This window comes from Hippoglossus hippoglossus, chromosome 5 (assembly GCF_009819705.1).
Source record: "Hippoglossus hippoglossus isolate fHipHip1 chromosome 5, fHipHip1.pri, whole genome shotgun sequence".
NCBI lineage: Eukaryota > Metazoa > Chordata > Actinopteri > Pleuronectiformes > Pleuronectidae > Hippoglossus > Hippoglossus hippoglossus.
The window spans coordinates 1,990,916-2,012,658 of record NC_047155.1 but is presented as its reverse complement, the minus strand read 5'-3'; the positions used below and the strand labels follow the sequence as shown (position 1 = coordinate 2,012,658).

The window sequence follows — 21,743 nt, the reverse complement described above, 5'->3', positions numbered from 1 at the left end:
AATCAGACTCAACACGCTGCACATGTAACAACAAACAAGGCTGAAAGCGAATCAGTCTCTACACTGAAGAAATATTCTGTTTAGGTGACAGCTGACAAGATAAGAAAACATGCACTGCATCAAAACTGGAGGGGGGAGCCTCATTGTCTCTGTCAGGTAACTCTGTGCTCTCACTTCATTATTCAAGACAGAGTCGCTGTTTGAAGCACGCATTTTATCACCCGCTGCAGTCCCAGAAGGCAATACAAATGCCACTACATATTAAAGAGCCAAGACAAGCAGCAGCTTAGCGCAGTAAAAAAGGAACGAGCATGAATTAGAGAGATGTTCTCTGTTTTTTCACGTTCTGACAGCAGAGAATAATTTATTTGACAGATGATATGCTCATCTCTGCAGCGCTGGGCTTTTAATCCACGTGCGTAAACCAGCGTTACATTTGCGGCCGGGTCGTTCCGCTCACCTGCAAGTCGTTCTGCGGGTTCCAGTCCGAGTCGAAGATGATGCAGGTGTCGGCGGCCGTCAGGTTGATTCCCAGCCCGCCGGCTCTGGTGCACAGCAGGAAAACGAAGCGATCCGAGTCGGGCTTACAGAACCGGTCGATGGCCGCCTGCCGCAGGTTCCCTCGCACGCGGCCGTCGATGCGCTCATACGTGTAGCTGGAGGAAAACACACACATTTGATTTCTCCTTTCCGTCAACTGTTGCATCACATTCTTTCTCTCACAAACCTCGATTCTAAATTTTGCCCCTGCTTTTCCTTCCGCTCATCCTCTCTCTCTCTCCTCACCGTCTCTGGATGAGGTAGTCCTCCAGGATGTCCAGACAGCGGACCATCTGTGAGAAGACCAGGACTTTGTGTCCCCCGGCCAGCAGCTTGGGCAGCAGCTTGTCAATCAGCACCAGTTTTCCGGCTGCCTGGATCATCGCCTGCAGCTGGAAGTCCAGCGCATCTGGACTGTGGCTCTTCCGGAAGCTTTCCAGAATCTTCTCCTCTGCCCCTGAAGAAAAGATGATAAGAAAGGGAGATTTTAAGAAACGCCTTTCTTTTACTCAAGCTCTGTGTGTGTCAGTGTGTGTGTGTGTGTGTGTGTGTGTGTGTGTGTGTGTGTGTGTGTGTGTGTGTGTGTCTGACCTGTGATAAGGTACGGGTGGTTGCAGCACTTGCGGAGCTCCATCATGGTGTGATGAGGTTGGGCATATTGTGCTGGTTCGCTCCTTTGGACAGGAAGGAGAAGTTCTTCTCTAAGATCGCTCGGTTAGTATTTCTTTTGCATGTTGGTCAACTCCACCTACGACAACACAAACACAAGAGTCAGGCATTATAACTTCCGCTGCACAAACAAATCATAAATTGTGTTTTAGTTTCCATTGCAGACAACAATAAAACCATCGAACCGTTTATCTCCTCCTGCTCGGTAACCTGGAGCGAGCTCATACACATTACACACAAGCAAACACATTCAGATTCACACCTTCAGGCGACTTATCTGTTTCTAATTCACGTTGCATGTGTTTGAACCATGAGAGGAAATAAAAGGGACACATGAAGGACATGAAGGACGTCAGCTGAATGAGGCGGATCTAAAAATTGGCTATTTTCCCTCAAAGAAACTCCTTTTTTTAAACCATTTTAATTAACTTACAATTCGATTTGAATTTAATTTAGAATTAAGTTGTGATTAAAGAGTAATAATAAATACTAAAGGCCAATAATTCTGATAAAAACAAGTCTCGTTTCTGGACTCATTAACGAAGCTTTAGTCGTGATTTTGTGGCTGAATGTTATTTAAAGGCAGAAACAGTAGAAATATGAAGGCGGCTGAAAATCACTTGATTTATGGAGCAGTTTGGTTTTAGTAAATCTTTACCTCGATGATGGGTCTCTTCTTTGGGTGCCAGGTTTTTTCCACATCGTCTTTAAGTCTTCGCAACATCATCGGCTTCAAAATGGCCTGAAGCTTCTTCACCTGTCGGAGAAAACAAGCGAGGGATGAGACATGAACACAAATGGCACATCATCTTTTCTTGTCTTTTTAGCAAAGGTTTGAGATTCTTCTGATAATTTTCAGTGAATTTCCACGGTGGTGTCGTGAGAAGAGTTTTCTGGACGAACCTGTTCTTCTGTTTTGAGATCTCCGAACTCGTCCAGGAAGCTGCTTTCTGAGGGAAACTGCAGCGGCTCCAAGAAGTTCAACAGGCTGAACAGCTCCTCCACCGAGTTCTGCAGGGGGGTTCCTGTGAGCAGAACCTTGTGTTCCTGGAGGAAACATCAACAGGAACATCTCTTTAGAAAAACATTACACATTCATCCAAATGTTGAGCAAATCGGTCAAAAGAAAATATCATTTAATGTGTTTCCAACAGCTCCAATCAAACTTCAAACTGAAAAACAACAAGGAAGACAAGGTGGAAATGTGGAATTTGTGTTTGTTTCATGTTTCAAAGTCTCCTAATTGCTCCACACAGATCTGATGTTGTTGCCTGCAGCGAGTCATATGCTTCACTTGTATTTCTTGTTTATTTATTCCGTGTTTCCATTTCACTTTTTAGTTTTTCGCTTTTATTGATACAACTACTTTACCACTGCCACCAAACCTAAATATTTTTTGCAGAGGTTTGAGATCCTCTCTTTTTTTCCATTCTGGTTTTTCAATGTAGAAAATTGAAAATGGACTCAAAAGCAGGTTGACTGAAACCCAGTGTTCTTCACCATTAAAACAAAGCACTTCTATCTTACTGCATCATGTGCCAGTGACAGTGACAGAGGGAAACAGAGCAGATCTGATCCCGCAGCTCCAGACTGACCAGGTTCATGAGTTTGAGTCCCTCCAGCAGCTTGCAGTTCCTGTTCTTCAGCCGATGGGCTTCGTCGATCACCACACAGCGCCAGTGCAGCTTCCTCAGCTCCGGACAATCGGCCATGATCATCTCAAAGGTGGTGATCAACCCCTGAAACTTCAGCACGCCTGGGATACTGTTACCCTGCGGACAAGAGGGGGTGAGAATGACCACGTTACAATGATCGTATGAGGGGTTTATCGTGGACGACCAATATTAGACAGAAAGACGAATTAAGACTTATTGTGTAGCTGCATATGACGTTGTAATGAGCATATTCTGTATTAATCTGAGACTGGATATGCAGCAATAAGAAAACTGTTATCACACTGAGTATTTATATCACAGTGTTAAAAGATGATTTCATACAGTGTAACTGCAGAGATTCACTAAGAAGCTGTTCATCTTTTGGTGGAAACTCCTTTAAATATGTCTCATTTTTTTCATTGGGATCTTTCCAGTATTTCTTCAGAAATATATAAAAATGTTGAGCGTTAAAGAAAAGTTACAAAAATAAAATCTGCTCCAAACGTAAATAGTTTCTTCTTGGCCAATAACTGACGCTTCCACCAACTTTCAAGAAAATCTGTTCAGTAGTTTCTATGTAATCTTGCAGTCATTCAAACTGCAATGAAAACATAACTTTTTTGGTGGAGGTAACTAATTAAACACAATTATCAAGGACTATGTCGGTCGGCTAAAGAGTTAAAGATTAAAAAAGAGAGTAAGAAAAAAAGATATCTAATTTTCCAAGGAACTAAACTCAAAAACTTGCAGATACCGAGTGATTCTCGGCAGATTAACCAGACACCAGTGGAGAACTTCATCTAAAGAATCCAGTCACAGCTAAAGGTCAACACTTTGGTGGATGTTCACTTTTTGTCCTTCAGCGGACTGAATGGAAGTGAAAGAGAAGACAGACATTTACACCTTCAACCTGCAGTTGTGTTTGTAAAGACTCACCACTGTGTTTTGGATTAGAGGCCGGGACACACACACAACACACAAACCTGCGGGTCTCTGTAAAACATCTCGTACTGCATGATCATCTGCCGGCTGATCTGCGAGCCGTGATACACGATGACGTTCATGTCCGTCCACATGCGGAACTCTCTCTCCCAGTTGGTGATGGTGGACAGCGGCGCTATGATGAGGAAGGGCCCGCGGATCCCCATGTTGCAGATCTCGTACAGAAAGGTGATGGACTGGATGGTCTTTCCCAAACCCATTTCATCGGCCAGGATACAGTTTTTTCTAAGTCAGAACAAATGGAGACAGTGTGAGACAGCGAGAGGAGGAGCCTCAAGACGGACGTACACTGTGCGAGTAAATCGTTTGAGATGGAAGGACACAGCTCAAAAGTTTTGTGCACTCACCTGTTTGTACCAGTTGAACAGTAACCAGTTCATTCCCTCTAACTGGTATTCTCTGAGCTGGTTTCCATTCCTGTAATCTCTCGAGTTGTCCAGCTTATGCCACTTCTCCGGAGAAGGTCGTTCCTGTGACAGGTAACAGATAATGCGGTTATTTCTTGTTATTCTATCGACTCACCGTGACATGACTTCAAATTTTAGTTTCAGTACCATCCATCTATTATCTGTTTATGGTCGTGAAGGAAGATGGAGACAATCCCAGCTGACACTGGATGTGACAACGTTTCTTTATCTCAACTGGATCATTCACACAATGGAGATTTTATCCAATGAGAGAACGACGAACGAGTCCGACCCGGACAATCTGCTGCTGCTCGGGTTTCCCTCCAGCATCTCTCAAGTTAGAAGAGTTTTATTCAACTTCCAGAGAAACACACGACTCTTACAGACCTAAACGTCTCTGTCCTGCTCATATTAAAATGGCCTCTCCTGTACTTTGTTGTCCGGGCTTCAAAGCGACGCCCACGCTGAGCAGTGAAGCACAGATGTGCGGACGACTGTGGGTCAGAGAGCAGCAGATGTTTTCCATGAATCTGATGGGGAGGCTTTTCAAAACCTCGCTTCTAAAAACAAACACAAGAGGCGACGGTGCAGAAGTGCGGCTTGAAAAGAAAGTAAATCTCACTGATTTGTGTTTGCACTCATTAACACTGGAAACAAAAAACAAGGCCCAGGGTGTAAATTTGAGGGGAGGTGGTCGTGGAGATCGCAGTTTCTGATTTTCTCTGGCTTGCCAAATATAAATGAACACAATCTTAAAAGGTTTTCTTCCATTATTGACCTGATACAGACAAATTCAAGATGTCTGAATTCACCACATCTTCTCAAATATTCACACAGGTCTGGAGATGTGATGCTTCACAGCTGTTTCCAAGCCTATCGACACTTTGTAGACAAAATAAAACAACATGTATCCATCTTCTGTCGTCTTTGTACTCACCATGTGTCGGAGGTCTGCCGGCAGCTTCTGGATGTGCTCAAACTCCTTGATCTTCTCTGGATCCAAGTCCTCCTGCAGCTCCCACGTCGCCTCCTCGTACGAGAGACTGCACCATTTAACCAGGTAATGCGTCACCTCCTATGACGACACACAGAAAAACGTGGCATCAGAGCGTGGCGGCGTCAACACTCGTACGTTTAAAACATCACTGTTGCTGTGTTTTTGTCATCTGCCCATATTTTAGTTTGCGTTTGGGCAAACGGAGGAAACATTTGGAAAGTATGACGCAAGTGCCCACAATTACGTCCTGATTGGTTCCTCTCAGTCACATGGCTCAACTCCCGGCTGGAATTCAAGTTTTCCTTCTACTTAGTGTCAGTAACGGTTCCAACTCATCGTTCTCAAGTGTTTACACCACATAACACATGAATGGTCATGTGACATGTGTTTTCAGGTGTGTTAGTGTGGACGGAGATTATTTACCAACACATTAATAAGGACTTTCAGTGAAAACTAATTTAATCGCAGATGAAGACTGTTGTGAGTGTGAGTGTGTGTGTGTGTGTGTGTGTGAGTGTGTGAGTGTGTGTGTGTGTGTGTGTGTGTGTGTGTGTGAGTGTGTGAGTGTGTCTTTGCATTACCCACCTCTCCAGTCTCAGTGTCAGTGGTAACAGCCACCTCCAGGACTCTGTCCACCTCGACATAGTCCGGGTTAAATATGTCCTCATCAGGCTGAAAAAGAGAAAGAGACAGAAATCAAATCATTATCGTTTTTTTTTTAAACTGTTAATCAGATCAGAAATCATTGTGATAAAGCAACAATCTCATAACGTATTTAAACCGAAAGCTGTAAATTTACCATGAAAAACTGTTAATATAAGGACCAAGTGGAAACATGGTGGTGAGGTCATTCGTTGTCATTGTACATTTATTATTTGATTGTGTGAATTCTGTATTTTACTATTTTATCTCTATTATTTTATTACCTGCTCCTATTTGTTATGAAATGTTTGAAATAGTTTCAACCATGTAAAGCACTTTGTTGTTTGTGTTTTTCAGTTTATCCCCATTTTAATTCTATCTGCTGTTTCTTCTGTAGAAACGCAGACAGCTCATGTTTCTGGGCACGATACAAAATCACTTGAAATCAAATCAATCACATTTTATTTGTGTAGCTCACGAATCACAATTTGCCTCATTGAGCTTAACGAGCTGCGACATCCTCCGTTCTTAACCCTCAACAAGACGAAGGAAAACCCACCAACAGCACCATCAGTCTCATTAATCACAGAAGTCAAGGCACATTTAGTTTCACCTAATTTCCAACGAAAGCCACACAGAATGGTTTGGGTAAAGAATGAGTAAGATGATAAAATATGAAATGAATTCATCTCTCCAGACTGAAGAGGAGCCGATGATGAAGGTGCCCGTTACCTCGGTGAACAGATGTTTCATCTGGGCCTGTTTGGTCCTGAAGCGTTTAATCTTCTGGTGGATTCTAGGATCTTTCTCCAGCTCCTCCAGCGTGGCCCATTTGCAGTGTAGGTAGGAACTAAAAAAATATATAATAAACATAACAAATCAAGCATAAATAAGTAAAGATATATACAATCATACAAGGTTAGCGTCACCCTTTCAGTATCCAACCAAATGTCAAATATGGTCACTATCCTTTGTTGTTTTAACTTTATGTCCTATGTATAAAATAAAGAAATATATAGGAATCATACAACTTTCCTCTCAGCACAATCAAGTTATTATAAAGCTGTGTGTGCATGTGGGAGGAAAGGCTGTCAAACAAAGGGATGAGCACAAGCAATGTTTGTGTTTCTTCTGATACAAGAGGTCAACAACAGGTTTAGTGTCCATGAACAGAGCTGGTTTAAACGAGCAGGAGCCATGATGTTCATACTTTCCTTCACCGAATCCTAAAGACTATTCTGGCAACGATATTTATGTCCATATAAAACCACTGAGTCTTACACGATGGAGTAAAATGAGGATGTCCCTCGTCCCTCTCGGTGATTCACTCACTGACACATTGTTCTCTAATCGTTACTCTCTGGGAAAGAAAGCCGTACGAATGTTGTTACTATGGCTACCGTTTGACAAGCACAGTTTAATCCATAAACCTGGATCTATATATGGACGAATGTAAATGTCACTGCAGCGTTCGGTGTCGTACTGCACCATGCACTGACTAAACTGCAGCTACTTATGCATCTGATAATGAATTATGTATAATAATGATTTTCACACTACAAATATTACACTTTTCTCTAACTCTTTAATTTGTGAATACATTATTCTAAATAAAGTGAAGCATTCACATCCAGTCAGACTGAATTAACTGCAGGCAAGTCTACCATGTTTTATTCATCACCCATGAGAATAAATCACGATCATAAGAACGACTGTACGTCTGTGGGAGACCTCTCTTAAAGACACAAAAAGCAGGAACAAACAGGAAGCTCTCCAGAGAACCCTCGGACCGACTCGCCGAGTCTCGGTAAGACGGTGAAAAACTCTCCGGTCTCCCTCAGGGGTCCGCGTGCTGCAGAGACGCACGAGCACTTAACTGGCTCTGGAGAAAAGAAACCGCTGCTGAAAAACTGTGCGTGTTTGCAAAGTCGACTTTCCTGGGAAAAGTCTATGTCGTGAAAGCGATTAATTAAACAGCTCCGACAAAGTCAAGACACGGCTGATATGTTTGCATCAGTCGTGACATTTAACACCTCAGAGGCTGGACGTCTGTGAAGCACTTCTTCTTGGTTCACCGGGGATGAGGTGATCATGTGAGTATACGTAGAGTAGTCAGGTGATTAGACTGAAGACGCAGCGCCTGAGGTCTCGTCTTTAGTGGAGTCTACATGTCGCCCTCAAGGTGAACTCCAAACTCCAAGGCTCTGTGCTACGGATTCCCCGATAGCATCACCTGAGCATCGGTTAATACCGAGTACCGACCTGATACCAGTGTTTCATTAATAAGCTGTAAGCCTCAGTGTGTGGAAGAGACTGGGATCAAATCTACAACAGTTCTTTCTGTACCAAGCATAAAATAAGCTCCCTTCATAAAAGGTGCATGTACACAGACACGCTTCCATCACAGGTATTTTACACAAGTTGCACATGTTGCTTGAATCCATGTGGGAAAGGTTGATTATGAATCCATAGACGCAGAGACGAAAAATAACCAGCACACTGAACAAAAACAATGCTCCTGAAGGGTCAGCTAAATACGTGAATGTAAAAACTGAAACTCACAAATTTCTGTACTTGACGTAAAACTCCTCGGTCTCCTCCACTTGGTCCTCTGACGACGGGGTCTAAGGACGGAGAGATGAAGTGAAGAGGGGGGGGGGATTCATGTACAAGGAGCAGCAGGACAGTAGATATTAGAATGAGGCAGAAATAAAAACATTATATAATTCATTATCAATAAAATAAATATTCCATTCATGAAAGTACATCCATAAGATTGTGTGTCTTTAGCTGTGTCCCAATTTAAGGGCCGTATCCTTCGGAGGATGCGTTTGAAGCTTCCTTACGTGCCCCAGTAAGAACGGCTTCCCATCGGTGGATCCTCACCAGACTAACCTATCCCAGAAATCATCACATGCTGGTGATGAAGCTAACCAGCTAGCGACGCGGGCGGCCGAGCAGCGGCCAAATAAGAAATGACTAAAACGTCTCCTTCCTGGATGCCTTGGCAGAGAGAAGAGTCCTTTGAAGGACACGGCCCCTTAATTAGAAAACAGCGCATGTTTGCATGCGTTCTTTTTACTTCACCTCTTTCTTCGGCGTTCTGACGGACAGAATTTTCTCGATGATGTTGGCCTCGTCCTCAGGTGGTTCCTGAGGGAGAGAGAGACGGGAAACGTGAGCGACAGCGCCACACCGATGAAGGTCAGCTCACAGAGTTTCTGTACATTCATCAGCAACAGAACAAAGACTTCAAAAAGGTGCGTTACACAACATCTTCTCCATAATTATCACAATAATGTCTCTGGCTGTTGGTGACAGTTTGTTCGCCCGGTTTGTATCTATGAATATTACAGAATATTACAAACTCTTAGTACAACATTGTACCTTAGGGCTGTTGCAGTTCTTTCACCAAGACTGAAAGCACGATACAAACTAGAAGATAGAAATCCAACACCACTGCTGCAGCTTCAGTCTGTTGATTTCTTACTGCTTAATACATTTTAAATAAACCAGTTTCTTTTATTTAACTCATGAAATTGTATACTACACACTACACCCGTGTGATTGTCTTCTGACCAAAGTGTCACATGACTTTAGTGTTATTTAAGAGTTTAGAAAATAGATTGTCTACACATCTCTAAAGCTTTTTGGACAAAACTGAACTTGCAAGTTGTTGCAGTGAAAGAAGGAAAGAAACTAAAGAACTTAACTTAAGAAAAGGGCAACAACATAAACCATACAACAAAGTGTGGGGGGGGGTCCATCCCTACCTCAGCCTGCCACGCCAGAGCGGTGGCGTTGAGCGCTGAGATGCGACCGGCTCCGAGGACCGCGATCGTCTCTCCGTCATCATCCACCACCTTGAAGTCCAAATCCTCGTTATACTTCCTCCTCTTGACTTGTCGCCCTGAACGCCGCTTCTAAAAGATTAGCCGGAAGATACACGTCATCGGGAGACAAAGTGAGATTAGAGGAAAAAGAATTGAGGCGTCAGGCGTGAAGGAGGAGGGATAAAAGGAGAGTTAGGAAGACAATCCAGTAGTAGAGGAATAGAGAGGGCAGCATGAGGTGAGGGGGAAGTGAGAGGAGGAAGTGAGAGGAGGAAGTGAGAGGAGGAAGGAGGAGATGAGACGTGAAGAGGAAAGTTGAGATATTAAAGAGAAAGTGCAATAATGTGAAGTGAAAGTAGGAGAGAAGGAAGGAAGCCAAAAGGGAACAAAAAGGTAAAGAGAAAATTAACAATTTGCGGCTACAGAGAAATTTAATGTCACGATAATAACAACAACAACGTTCAGGATCATAATGGTTAAAGTTTGGTGTCATTTTCTTAATGTTTGCTGCACACGGAACCAGGAACCTCTGCATGAACTCCTGGTGTTTCCACTGCAGGGACCTGGGTCGAAGTTTAGTTTGAGGTCAAGTTCTTTGCTAAACATTTTATTTCAGTCACCATTTAAAAACCTGTAGCTACATAAACAGATCAGGTGTGAATCTGAATCTTGGTAAAAAATAAGTTCTCTGTACTTTCGGTCGAATGTTTAAGTTAATGTTTAATGTAATTCAAAACATTTTAGGTGTGACCTCGCCCCCACAGTTTTAAATCCATTTGGCAGTGCTCATCATCTTTAAACACACACGTCTAAAGCGTCACACAAGGTTACACTCCACGACTGAGGCAGCTTGACCCCCCCCCCCCCCCAAGTCATTCTCTCTATCCCCTCACCGCAATATCCAGGGGGTCTTGGCTGTCCTCTCCGCCCATGTTGAGGGCTGACATTGAGGTAGTGTCGTCACTCTCCGCCCCCTCGTGGACAGCCACTTCCTGGTTTCTCCTCTTCCCCTTCTTCTTCTTCTCCACGGGCGCTGCGCCAGGATCTCTGAGAGAGGAGGAATTCTGATGAGTAATTAGCAGCATGAGGAGCCTGCAGCAGCGTACTCGCTGGAAACCGAACTGGTCCCTGAAGGATTCACAGAGCGCTGGTTAAGATAGTTACATCTGGCGTGAATATTTTATCCTCTCTTTCTCACAATCAGACTTGGCGCCATCACGTCGTGACAAGACCAAGACAAAAGGAGCAAGAAGCTGCTGGTTTTAAAGAGATCGTGTGGTTGTAATGCTGCAAACTCAATAACATGACTGCTCTTTGATGAAACACACTAATGCTGGTTTTAATATCACAGTTACATTAGGCCACCGTGTGTTTCAAACCGTCTTGACGACCATTGAGAGACGTCCCCCGTCCTCCCCGGACCCTCGGCTGTGTCACAGTTTGAACCTCTGGCTTGGACAGACGACAGTGTCAGCTCTGTGGTCTTTGCCGTCAGGAACTCCAGAGACGAGAAGCTTTTTACTCGATAAAACATATCTGTCCCAAAAGTGTGTGTGTGTGCTGCTGCTGGAGGCTCATGACTAGACAACCTAGATAACTTAGCTTTAGCGAGCTACTTGGTATGTTGTATGTGCGTGTTTATGGTATAATTACCTCCTTAACCAGTATCTGAGATATGTTGGCTTAGTTTTTGTAAAACAGAGAAACGTGGAGAGGCGTCGTCCGTCTCTTTGTGGGTAAAAATATATAAACAGAAATTCTTCTCACACCCGTCAGTCTCGAACTGGAGAATCATCTACTTATAGTTCATGTCAGGTTTAGAAAAGTAGCACCAGGGAAACGTGTGGCCTGAGCGCTGACTTTACAACACACCTCAGTCCCTGAGAAGTCGTGCTCTTCTTTAAAAAGAAGCAGCCGGGGTGTAAGCTGCACACAGAGGCTGGTGAAGTTGGGACTGTGCTGGCTGCTGAGGTCAGAGGAGCAAAACAAGATTCGTCTCTGCACAAACTTAATGCTTTTCTCTCTCTCTCAAACTCTGGAGTGAGCGGCGGGCGAAGACCGAGACAAAGCAGCACATTCAGATGGAATCAAAACTACACCCACACAAGGATTTTCTAAATCTTCTTGCGACTGTTGTTACATGAACAAAGCGCGACTTGAAACCAGAGCGTGACCCGGAAACGACCCCGAGTTAGTGGAGTCCACAAGTTCTCACGTCAGTGGATCAGTTTTTCCTCCTCTGTCTTATCTCTTCTCTTTCATTTCATTACCTCTGCTGCTTCTCATCTCTCTCATCACAGCGGTGATAATCATCTCCTCCCGTTTACACTCAGCTGTAACTTCTCTGTCTCTTGTCAGCCTATTGCTTTTCTTAACTCCACATCAGTGACTCAGCTCCTCTTTAATTTCAAAATCTTCCCACTCTTTGAATCATACAATTCTACTTATATCGCTCTACTTCTGTCTGAGAACACAGATTCTCTCTCATCAGTCTGCTCCTGTTATATTATAGAGTCACAACCCCACGTCGTCGCTCTCTTTTCGGTGAAGTCACCTGGAAACCGCAGTCACAACACAACATCCTTAAATCCAAATCAAGCTGCACCAAATTACACTCAGACATCAGTCCTCTAAATATCCTTGGTTGTGGTCGGGTGCGTCCTGTTTTGACCGTTTTTATCCTTCAGATGTGTCTACAGTTTGAAAAGTACACAAGTTCCAAAGACTCACATTGCACTTCCAAGTCACGAACTCCGTGTAGACCTGAGGCCGAGATCCTGACCAGAGAATAAAACCATTTCTACAGCTGCGAGTGTCTCGTAGAGCCTCAATAAGTGGGAGATGCAACCAGGACGTAAGAGTTGGACAATCAGCCAAACTGAGGGGAAAAAATCTATGAAAGTTGTATTAATACAAACTTCAGGTGTTTTTAAATAAGAACAAATAATGCAAGAGAAAGTATTTTTTATTTCAATCTAATCCCCATCTGTCTCAGAGTAGCCCTCATCTATTTGTTCATCCATCACCTGGAACATCTCACGTCCAAATTCAACTACATTTGTGGAGCCAATTAATTCCAGTACATTTACAGAATCATAAAAACTCAAGCTTCACTCCAAAAGGCTCATTTTGCTGAAGTGCTGAAGTATCTATGTTGTCCTGGACCTAAATTAAACTATTTTTCAGACTCCACAAAACAGCAAAAAAGCCAGAATATCTAAATATTAAAAAAACGAAATGTGTTTCCGAGTTTCCAAGATAACAAATTGCACAGTTTGTTGAGGATGACAGTTTTTGCTTCGGCCTCGCTCTCTTTACTCCATCAGTGCCGGCTTCCGGGGCTTTTCTAGCACAGCGGCTTCACTTTCTTTCATTCAAATGACTTCTCTTTCTTGCCTCCGCTCATTATTTCCCGTCAGAGCGACTCACCTGGGTTTGCGGCCCCTCTGTTTTGGTGCCGAGGGGACTGGGGTCTTGCTGTTGGCCTGGCCGTGGTTCTTGGTGTGGGTGCCGTGGATTTGCACCTTAGCGTGATGCCTGGAAGCAGGAGGTGCTGCGAGAGGAGACGGGGATGGACAAGATAAAGAGGACACAGGTTATGATGGAGTTCAAGAAAATTGATTGCTTTGATTGTTGTATTTCTAAGATGTTCATCGGCTGCTGGAATGAACCAAAGAGCCATAAGCAGGACACAAGTGGCAGGAAAGCAGCATTAAAAAAACAGTTTTTAAAAGTAAAAACATAAATATCTTCCGATTGTTTCACACTTGTCGGCACAAATGTATGTACAAATACACATAATTGATATATTGCTTGATTCTACATGTTTTAAAGACATTCAGCATCATCTTGGTTCGTGAAATCTTCAAACAGGCATTGGTGCAATCTTTGATTCTAATAAGAAATTGGGGTTTAGACCCACCCACCACCAGGCACACTCACTCACTCATTAATTAAATCAAACTATCACATAATCAAAACTAATTTATCCCGACATGTCTGATCGTGATTGAAGAACAGAACAGTCGTCATCTGTGTCTCCGATTAGAGGTGAAATGTTTTGACTGTTTTTATCTGGTTGCTGACTCAACACAGCACAACAACACACAGACACACACCCGACGTACTGAGGAAACACAAAATAAATGAGATGGACCAGAGATTCAAAGCTTGTGGAGGCTGAATTTGATCGATCTGCATTTAAAGCAACAACAAATTGTTAACATCACCACGACCGTGTCTATATGTATTGTTAAAACAAGATATTTCAAGTAATTTTATCTGGAGTTCAATAGTGTTAAATCCCTTTTAATACCCAGGACACAGAGAGATCTATAAGGTTAAGTCACTTGTTTTAGTTTTTTAATTGATTGACTAATTACTTGGAAAATGTCACCACAACTTCCCCAGAGTCAAACGGGATATATCTATAAATTGCTTTGTTTTTCGACCCACAGGAAAAAAAAAATCAGTAAATCTTCACACTTGAGAATCAGAGAATATTTGTCCATTGTTTTTGGGACATAAACAATAAATTATTTCTGAAATGTGTCTGTCCATCAGCTAGTTGGACCCAGACGCTGAAGAGAAGAGACATAAAGACGACCTCTGCGTTTGATTGACGATGGTAACATCCTCCTACACGACCACAGTTCACCTTTCACTTAAAAACCATTAGCACCCACAGAAAGACAACACACACACTTCAGACGTTACCTTGATTCGTCGGAACCGGAGGAAGGATCTTGACTTTCGGTTTCCTCCCCCTCCTTCCAGGCACCTTAACCGGCACTTGAACTGCTCCGGCAGCCACGGCGGCCATTTTTCCTGCCGGAACATTCTTCAGGTCTGCGCCGCTCTCCTTCCTGCCCTCCTTCCCCTTGCTCCGGCGCTCCCTCCGCTCTTTGCCTTCCTTGGGCTCCTTGCTCTTCCTCAGCGTGACCACCATCGCCTGCTTCTCATCTTTTCGTTTCTTTGGTTTGCTGCTCTCCCTTTCCTCAACGTCCCCTCGCTCCCATTGTCTCTTGTCCTTTTTCTTTCGTTTCTTCTTCACCCTGCCTCCGCCTCCTCCATCGTCCTCCTCGCTCATGGAGGACGGCGGCCGCGGGGCTCCTCCGGAGTGTCTAGTGGCGTGGGCCCCGGCGGCCGTGCAGTGATTGGACGTGGCCGTGCTGCCCACGGGGGAGATGAGGCGGAGCTGATCCCTGGGGCCCAAGACCAGGTGTCCCCGTGGGATTGTAGGAACTGTGGTTTGTGCGTTGCTGTTTTGGTCCGAGGCAGAGGAGGAGGCTGCTGCAGCGGAGGCCGGAGGTGGCGTGTGCTTCAGGACACCAGTGAACATCTGAAAGAGAAAAGTGTCAGATATTAGGTTTATTGGTATAATACCATAATTGCTGTGTCACTGTTGCCAGCTCTACTTCAACAGAAATGTTTCAAATTAAAAGCCAATTAAGGTGAAACGTCTGCAGGAAGTGGAGAAAACAAAGAAAAGGGGTTAGGGGCTGGAAAGGAAAGTAGCTGGGAGATGGGGATAAAGAGGGAATGTAGAAAAAGAAGGGAACAGAGGAAAAACACGAGGAAAGGAAGAACGTGAAAGTTAGAAAAGATAAAGGGACTCCAGGACCTGTCAGAGGTTTCAGAAATCATTTGTTTTTTAAATGTGTGGTCCTGCGTCTCTTCTGGATTAGAGAAACATGTTATCTGCTGTAGTGTGTGTGTGTGTGTGTGTGTGTGTGTGTGTGTGTGTGTGTGTGTGTGTGTGTGTGGGGTCTCCCACGTCTTTAAAATCAGATTTGAAAATCCTCTCATGTGCAGCCGACATGTTATGAGTAAGTCTGATGAGCCCAGTGTCGGTCGGAGGAGGGTTATCCATGTGACTGGGCTGATTTTACATGAATCCAGCAGAGAGGCCTCCAGCAGACACATACTAACGTCCTAGGGGAAGTTAAAAATAGACGTCGCTGCCCCTGCTCAGTGCGCTGTTGTTCTTTTATGTTTCACAAAAATATTTAAATTATCACTTCCTGTAGACCGGAGATATTTTTCCCAGAAAAAAAGCTCCATGTTTAGAAAAGCAAATGTCACCGCTGAAGACCTCAGACACTAATGGACACGATGACGTTTAACTGTCGCTGAGCATCGAAGCCGTCATCTGTGTCACATCAGTCCAAGGCCCAGGTCCATGTTTACACAGCAGCATTAATCATCATGCGACTGCAACACGTCAGGTTACATTACAGCTGAGCGTCGCTCTTCACATGAACCGGTGCCACGAGGTGGGAAAAATGAATGAAACGTTGCAACAGCATTAAAATGCGTCACAAATTCATGAAGATTCTGCTTATTGGACATAAAACCTCGCAGATAACAAGAAGATAACCACGTAACGGTCTCTGCAGGTTTCAACAAGTTAAATGTCGAGACTTTTAACGACCATAATTAAAGAAATTTAAGACCTGACCGAAAGATACGAAGGAAGCTCGGAGTCCCACTTCCTGATGACTGAAGATAAGGTGAAGTAGTCGGATAGAAAATAACCCTGGAAACACCACGTTGTCTGTCAAACTACAGACAGGGACAGAAGACATTTAGAGTCTTCACACGGACCAACGGAGCCAACGAGTTTGAATTTGGTCAGTGTGTTTGTTGAATTGTATTTTGTGTTTGTTGAAAATTTAAAGCAAAGACCCAGATTTCTCACCTTAGAAGTATGAATACGAGAAAACTAAGACACTGAGAAGTCAAACTATGTCCTGGTAGTCGCTCACCTCACTGTTTCCACCCTCTTCCTCCTGAACATGTTGAACCACAGACTCCTCAACCCTTCCACGTTCTTCCCCTCTGCCCAACAGAGCTGTTTCATTTGTCACATTATCATCATCATCTCCAGGAGGAAACTACTGCAGCAGAGTATGTGAGGTGTGGATTTCCACTATGACTTCAACTGGGACGCCGATGGAGGACAGACGCAGAATGAGGAAACCTCAGCTTCCGATTCTCGCAGCAGGTTTTCGGCTCAAAGACATCGGGCACAAGGCAGAGTTTAAGTGCTGGATATTATGTGAGAGTTATAATAATAAGTCTCTGGTGTCTGCATAAACACTTGGAGCAATACATATTCATGAGCAGTAGGTGGACCTGGAGGTCAGCGTAGCATGTGGGCAAATAGTACCATCCAATTCAATCAAAAATGCAGAAATGCTTCAATCCAAATCAGGTAGAGCAAGATTATCAGGAGTTTCCACTCAGCTGTGTCCGCTGATGTGCTGCAGTCCACGTCAGCGTGAAGCCAATTTTCATCACCTCTCTTGTATTTTCACTTTTGTTAGTTAGAGTAGTTCATGTTCAACGCCCCGATGCAGAGACCTGACTCCCCCCCGATGCAGAGACCTGACTCCCCCCCGATGCAGAGACCTGACTCCCCCCCGATGCAGAGACCTGACTCCCCCCCGATGCAGAGACCTGACTCCCCCCCGATGCTTCACTCAGGATCAGAGACTCAGACGTCTTCAGACATAAAGAAAAATACAAACAGTCGAACATGTTGTATGAGAGACTGCAAAATAAAATGTGTTTTTGATGAAATACATTAATGATGGTTTTAAAATCACATCTGTTGACAAATTTATAATACATGATCTATATTTATGGGATGAACGTGGCTCATGATGTCACCTAGTGTTTCAAACCCTCTTGCTTGTGTAGCGACGTATGATCAAAATGAACGCCACCCGATCAAAGGTGAGAAGCTTCGACTTCATCTGACATTTCAAGTCAGTCTCAGTTGTCATTCATGAGGTTTAACTGCGTTTTTATATCATCGAATAATCAATTAAAGTCAAACTTATCAGAAACATTAACACTTAAACATTCATTAGTGTGATAACCACTACGTAAAATGACAGAAAACTTCTTTGACTTGTTCTTTGACTTGTTAGTGTGGTTCATGTCCCATCTGCTGACATGGAGGAAGCAGGGTTTATGATCAATACTGCTGCCAGCCACCAGGGAGCGATCAAGATGATTTGGCTTTACATTCTTTTGGGTGGCCATCTTTGTATACGGTCTATAGGCTGAATTAACTGACCAGGACGACAACATTTAACTGCATCATAGAACCAAACTCCAAGGTGAAGGCATTCTACTCCATCGTGTGTGTGTGTGTGTGTGTGTGTGTGTGTGTGTGTGTGTGTGTATAATGAATCCTGCTACATCATGAATAATAATGTGCCACCTGATTGATCCCTGCAGGGAAATTGTCTCCACTTATTCAAACCACAGGAAGGTCAGCGCAAAGGGTCTATTTAACGTCACGTGGAAGTGGTGGAAGAACACTTGAGTGAACTCTTCGATTCTGAAAACACCCCCAGGGCACCCAAAACACAAAATATAATATTCCGACCCCGTTTTTTAACTCTCGTGTTTTCCCACACCTTCTCCAACCAGACATTCAAGGACTTTTCAAGGGTTTTCCAGCTCAGTCTCCTCATATTCGAGTACCCAACACATGACTAATTACCAAGAAATGTGATGATAAGAATGTGTTAATACATTTCAGTTGTGTTACAGTGGTGCAGTGTGTGCACAGCAACACAATACAGTGTGTACGTTGAGCTGAGAGATGATGGGAGACATCAGGAGAGTCTATTTACTAAGATTAACAAATGTATATAAATGCAAACACTTTCATTTACTAAGTTTCAAGCATCTCCCGTTAACTAACAAACAAACAGATGAAAACATCACCTCCTTGTCTGAGGTAATTAAATGTGAGTCCAGGACCACGACGTCTTTTCAAGAGGGAAAGAAACCAACGCTAATCCGTCACAAAAGCAGGAACATTGACAACGTTTCCATCAAATAATCGAAAGAATCACTATTTAAAACCAATCAATGCTGAATGACGTCTTGGGGGGGGGGGGGGGGGGTCAGGAAGAACTCGAGGAATGTGCCTGTATCCTCCATCTGAAGGTCTTATCAAGGACAGCAGTGTGTGTGTTTGTGTGCGTGCGTGTCTGTGTGTGTGCATGCGTGTCTGTGTCTGTGTGTGTGTGTTAACTGAAGCTGCTGACGGACACTCAGCTACACACTGATTCCTCCCTCTGGTGCAAACCGAACACGAGAAGCTCTAAATCCACATTTACGTTAAAGACCATGTTGCCGTCTGTGCTGCTGTCGTCAGGCTCACGTTAATCTCATTGGTTTGTTAGTATTTTTTGTTTGTTTACTGCACATTATGGGATGCATCCGTACTCTGCAGGATTAAACGGCCACGTTAACGGTTGGCTGCAGATGCACGGTTATGATTTATAAGTGGGATGACAGGAGAGGAACACGCACACATGGAGGAATAAACACAATTGGCACATTAGTGTTAATGATGCAAACTAGTGATGAACCTCTCACACCTTCGTTCAGCTGCATATTTTAATATCTGAGCCTGAACTCTTGATGTTGACGTCCTGCTGTGTCTCCTTAGCTCGTGAACCAGGCTTCTTTGATTGAGATGCTAAATTTAGCAAATTGGTTTAAAAGTTTGGAAAAAAAGAGAAAAGCCTTTCAAAGACGTTGAAATGAACATAGTTACATATCAAATAAATGTATGGATATAGCTGATAGTAGAGCAAACAGACAAAAAGAACACTTAATCTACTATTTCTATTTAATCCTGAAATTAAGCACTTTCAAGGTGCTTCCTGTTGCCACCGCTCGTCTAAAGAAACAGATTCACATAATTCTTGTTCTCAAGAGTAATGGGAAATTCTTTTTTTCCAATTTTTAAAAAAATAAATCACAATTTAGCTGAAAGTGGAAGCAAAAAGTAACTTTTTAAAAAGTAAAATGAAAACCTCTGCATCCAAACAGTTGGTTTGATCCAGATGTTACGTTGTGATCTCATCTCATATTTACACGTTTGGAGTGAGCTGCAGAAACACTCATAAATCATAAACTCTCGACAAACCCGTTAAATTAAAGCAGGTTTAGTTTCGGTTCAAAACCTCACCTCGGTGTAAAGGTTTTACAAGACATTTAAAATACTTCATGCATCATGTGGACACACAGCATGCACTCTGTATTCCTGAGTGACAGATAAAGAGTCCTTATCCTTTAGTTTCAAACATGAACTGGATCAGACCACGGACGTCGTTACATCAGAGTCAAAACACATCAGAGTCAAAACACATCAGAGTCACACGAGGCCTCGGACAAACACTGAATCCTGCAGTGCTCCGGTTTATTGTAGTGGAGAATAAATCTGTAGCAGAGACTGAATGAGTATATGCAGAACTGTAACTTATATGATTTGTGTATACGATGCTTGTGAAGTGTAACAATAGAATGAAATGAGGGTTTAAAGGGAAAAAAGTAATTTATGAAGAACTGTGAGTCGATAAAAGACACCACTGGTGATATAGACCAGCATAAATGACAGAAGTGCAACAGATGCAGCGTGTAACTGAACGCATCAACAAAACAACACCATAGAAATACCTGAAAAACAAATCAACACTGCGAGGAGTCAAAATCCTTCACTGGTTCTAAATGAAATTGTAGCCGTGAACTTTCCTCCTGCAATGGAACAAAATGTGCTGCGGCTTTAATTATTAAATAGACATTAAATTCATCAATTAACAATACAGTGAGCTGCTGCTTGAATACAAACCTGCTCCATGAAAAAAACTAAAAAGTAGAATTCACACCCTGTGGTTGTATCCAGTCCAGTTTCAGTCACATGCATACAGACTCATGAGGTCCCTGTGACCTGTGACCCTTACAAACTAATACATTTCTTCTGGGACTCTAAATAAACATCAGTACCACATTTGAAGAACTTCCCTCAAGGTGTTCCTGAGACGTTGCAGTCACAAGAAGAAAAACGATTGCTAGTGAAGGCACAGCGGCCTTAACCTCTGACCACGAAAGTCTTAAGAGTTCATCCTCACGTTCAACTGAACCTTCGAGCCAAATTTGAAGGAATTCCCTTCAGGCCTTCTTGAGACACGTGCTCCCAGTAATGGGACGGACGACCTGAGAGCGTAGTGCCTCTCGCTCCTGGCTGGCCCAACGCACAGACATAAAAGACTCATCAACACACTACCACTAGATGTGCTCCGGAGAAACAGCAGCTATCGAGCACCAGCTGTTTGAATAAAGCCCTGTGAACCCAATGGTTCTCCCTTTTTAAAGGCGTGTATGTCGTTCATATGTTTGCGTCCTGATGTCACCGCCACAAACTGTCGCTCATTTTCCTCTTGGCAGACAAAGTGATGTGCGTCTGAAAGCGAGCCAGCGTCGGCTCATTACTGTTGTGTGGTGTGGACATTTGATTTCTGAACAAATTTGAGCTCTGATGAAAAAGGTAGCCCGACATGTTTCTGAGGCCCGAGAGCCACATCAAAAAGGCGTTTGTCAAAGCCGTCAATTCCCCACAACACTTCCAGTCCGTGTGCACGTGTGTGACGGAGGTTGTCGGAGAAAGGTCTGCGTGGTTCCTATGACAGCAGAGCAGAGAGAGCGACAAAGGGTCTGGATTTAGAAAGCAGAAACGAACGCCACACGCCCTCTGTGGAGGGACGAACACGCCAGGGCAGGCCAGTGTGCAACGGACAGAGTGATGTCTGCGCACGTTTGTGTCTACATGCAAATCCTCGTGTGGCAGGTGCATGTTTATCAGTATAGATAGGGAAAAAAGTGTGTGTGTGTGTGTGTGAGTGTGTAGTGTAGTGCCATGCTACTGTACGAGGGGACGTGGAGCAGGTGCATGTGTGTTTTTGTAAGTGATGTTTCGATGCAGTGAGAACGAGCACGACATACCTGGCGTCGTGAGGCAAATGCAGATGCGCCGCTAACACACAGGTATGAGGAATCGTCTCAATGAATCACACACACACACGCACACACACACAGACACACACACACGCTTTGCAAGCTCAACGGCCCGTTGGTTTGGGAGCGGGAGGGGGTATCAGGGCCGTTGCCATGGAAACTGGCTCTCCGT

At 43.7% G+C, this 21,743-nt stretch overlaps 1 protein-coding gene across 1 annotated transcript in view; it reads right to left on the bottom strand.

The window, feature by feature from the left end:
* The window catches only part of chd6 (chromodomain helicase DNA binding protein 6), a 64,657-nt gene that overhangs the window by 18,988 nt on the left and 23,926 nt on the right, over positions 1-21,743 (bottom strand). Inside the window, 19 exon segments of the mRNA XM_034584753.1 lie at positions 461-656; positions 787-997; positions 1,132-1,182; positions 1,185-1,257; positions 1,259-1,288; positions 1,868-1,966; positions 2,113-2,256; positions 2,805-2,981; positions 3,848-4,094; positions 4,218-4,336; positions 5,211-5,348; positions 5,856-5,942; positions 6,645-6,762; positions 8,475-8,536; positions 9,000-9,065; positions 9,686-9,835; positions 10,639-10,792; positions 13,175-13,298; positions 14,462-15,086. Of these exon segments, the coding sequence (XP_034440644.1) occupies positions 461-656; positions 787-997; positions 1,132-1,182; positions 1,185-1,257; positions 1,259-1,288; positions 1,868-1,966; positions 2,113-2,256; positions 2,805-2,981; positions 3,848-4,094; positions 4,218-4,336; positions 5,211-5,348; positions 5,856-5,942; positions 6,645-6,762; positions 8,475-8,536; positions 9,000-9,065; positions 9,686-9,835; positions 10,639-10,792; positions 13,175-13,298; positions 14,462-15,086 (2,871 nt within the window).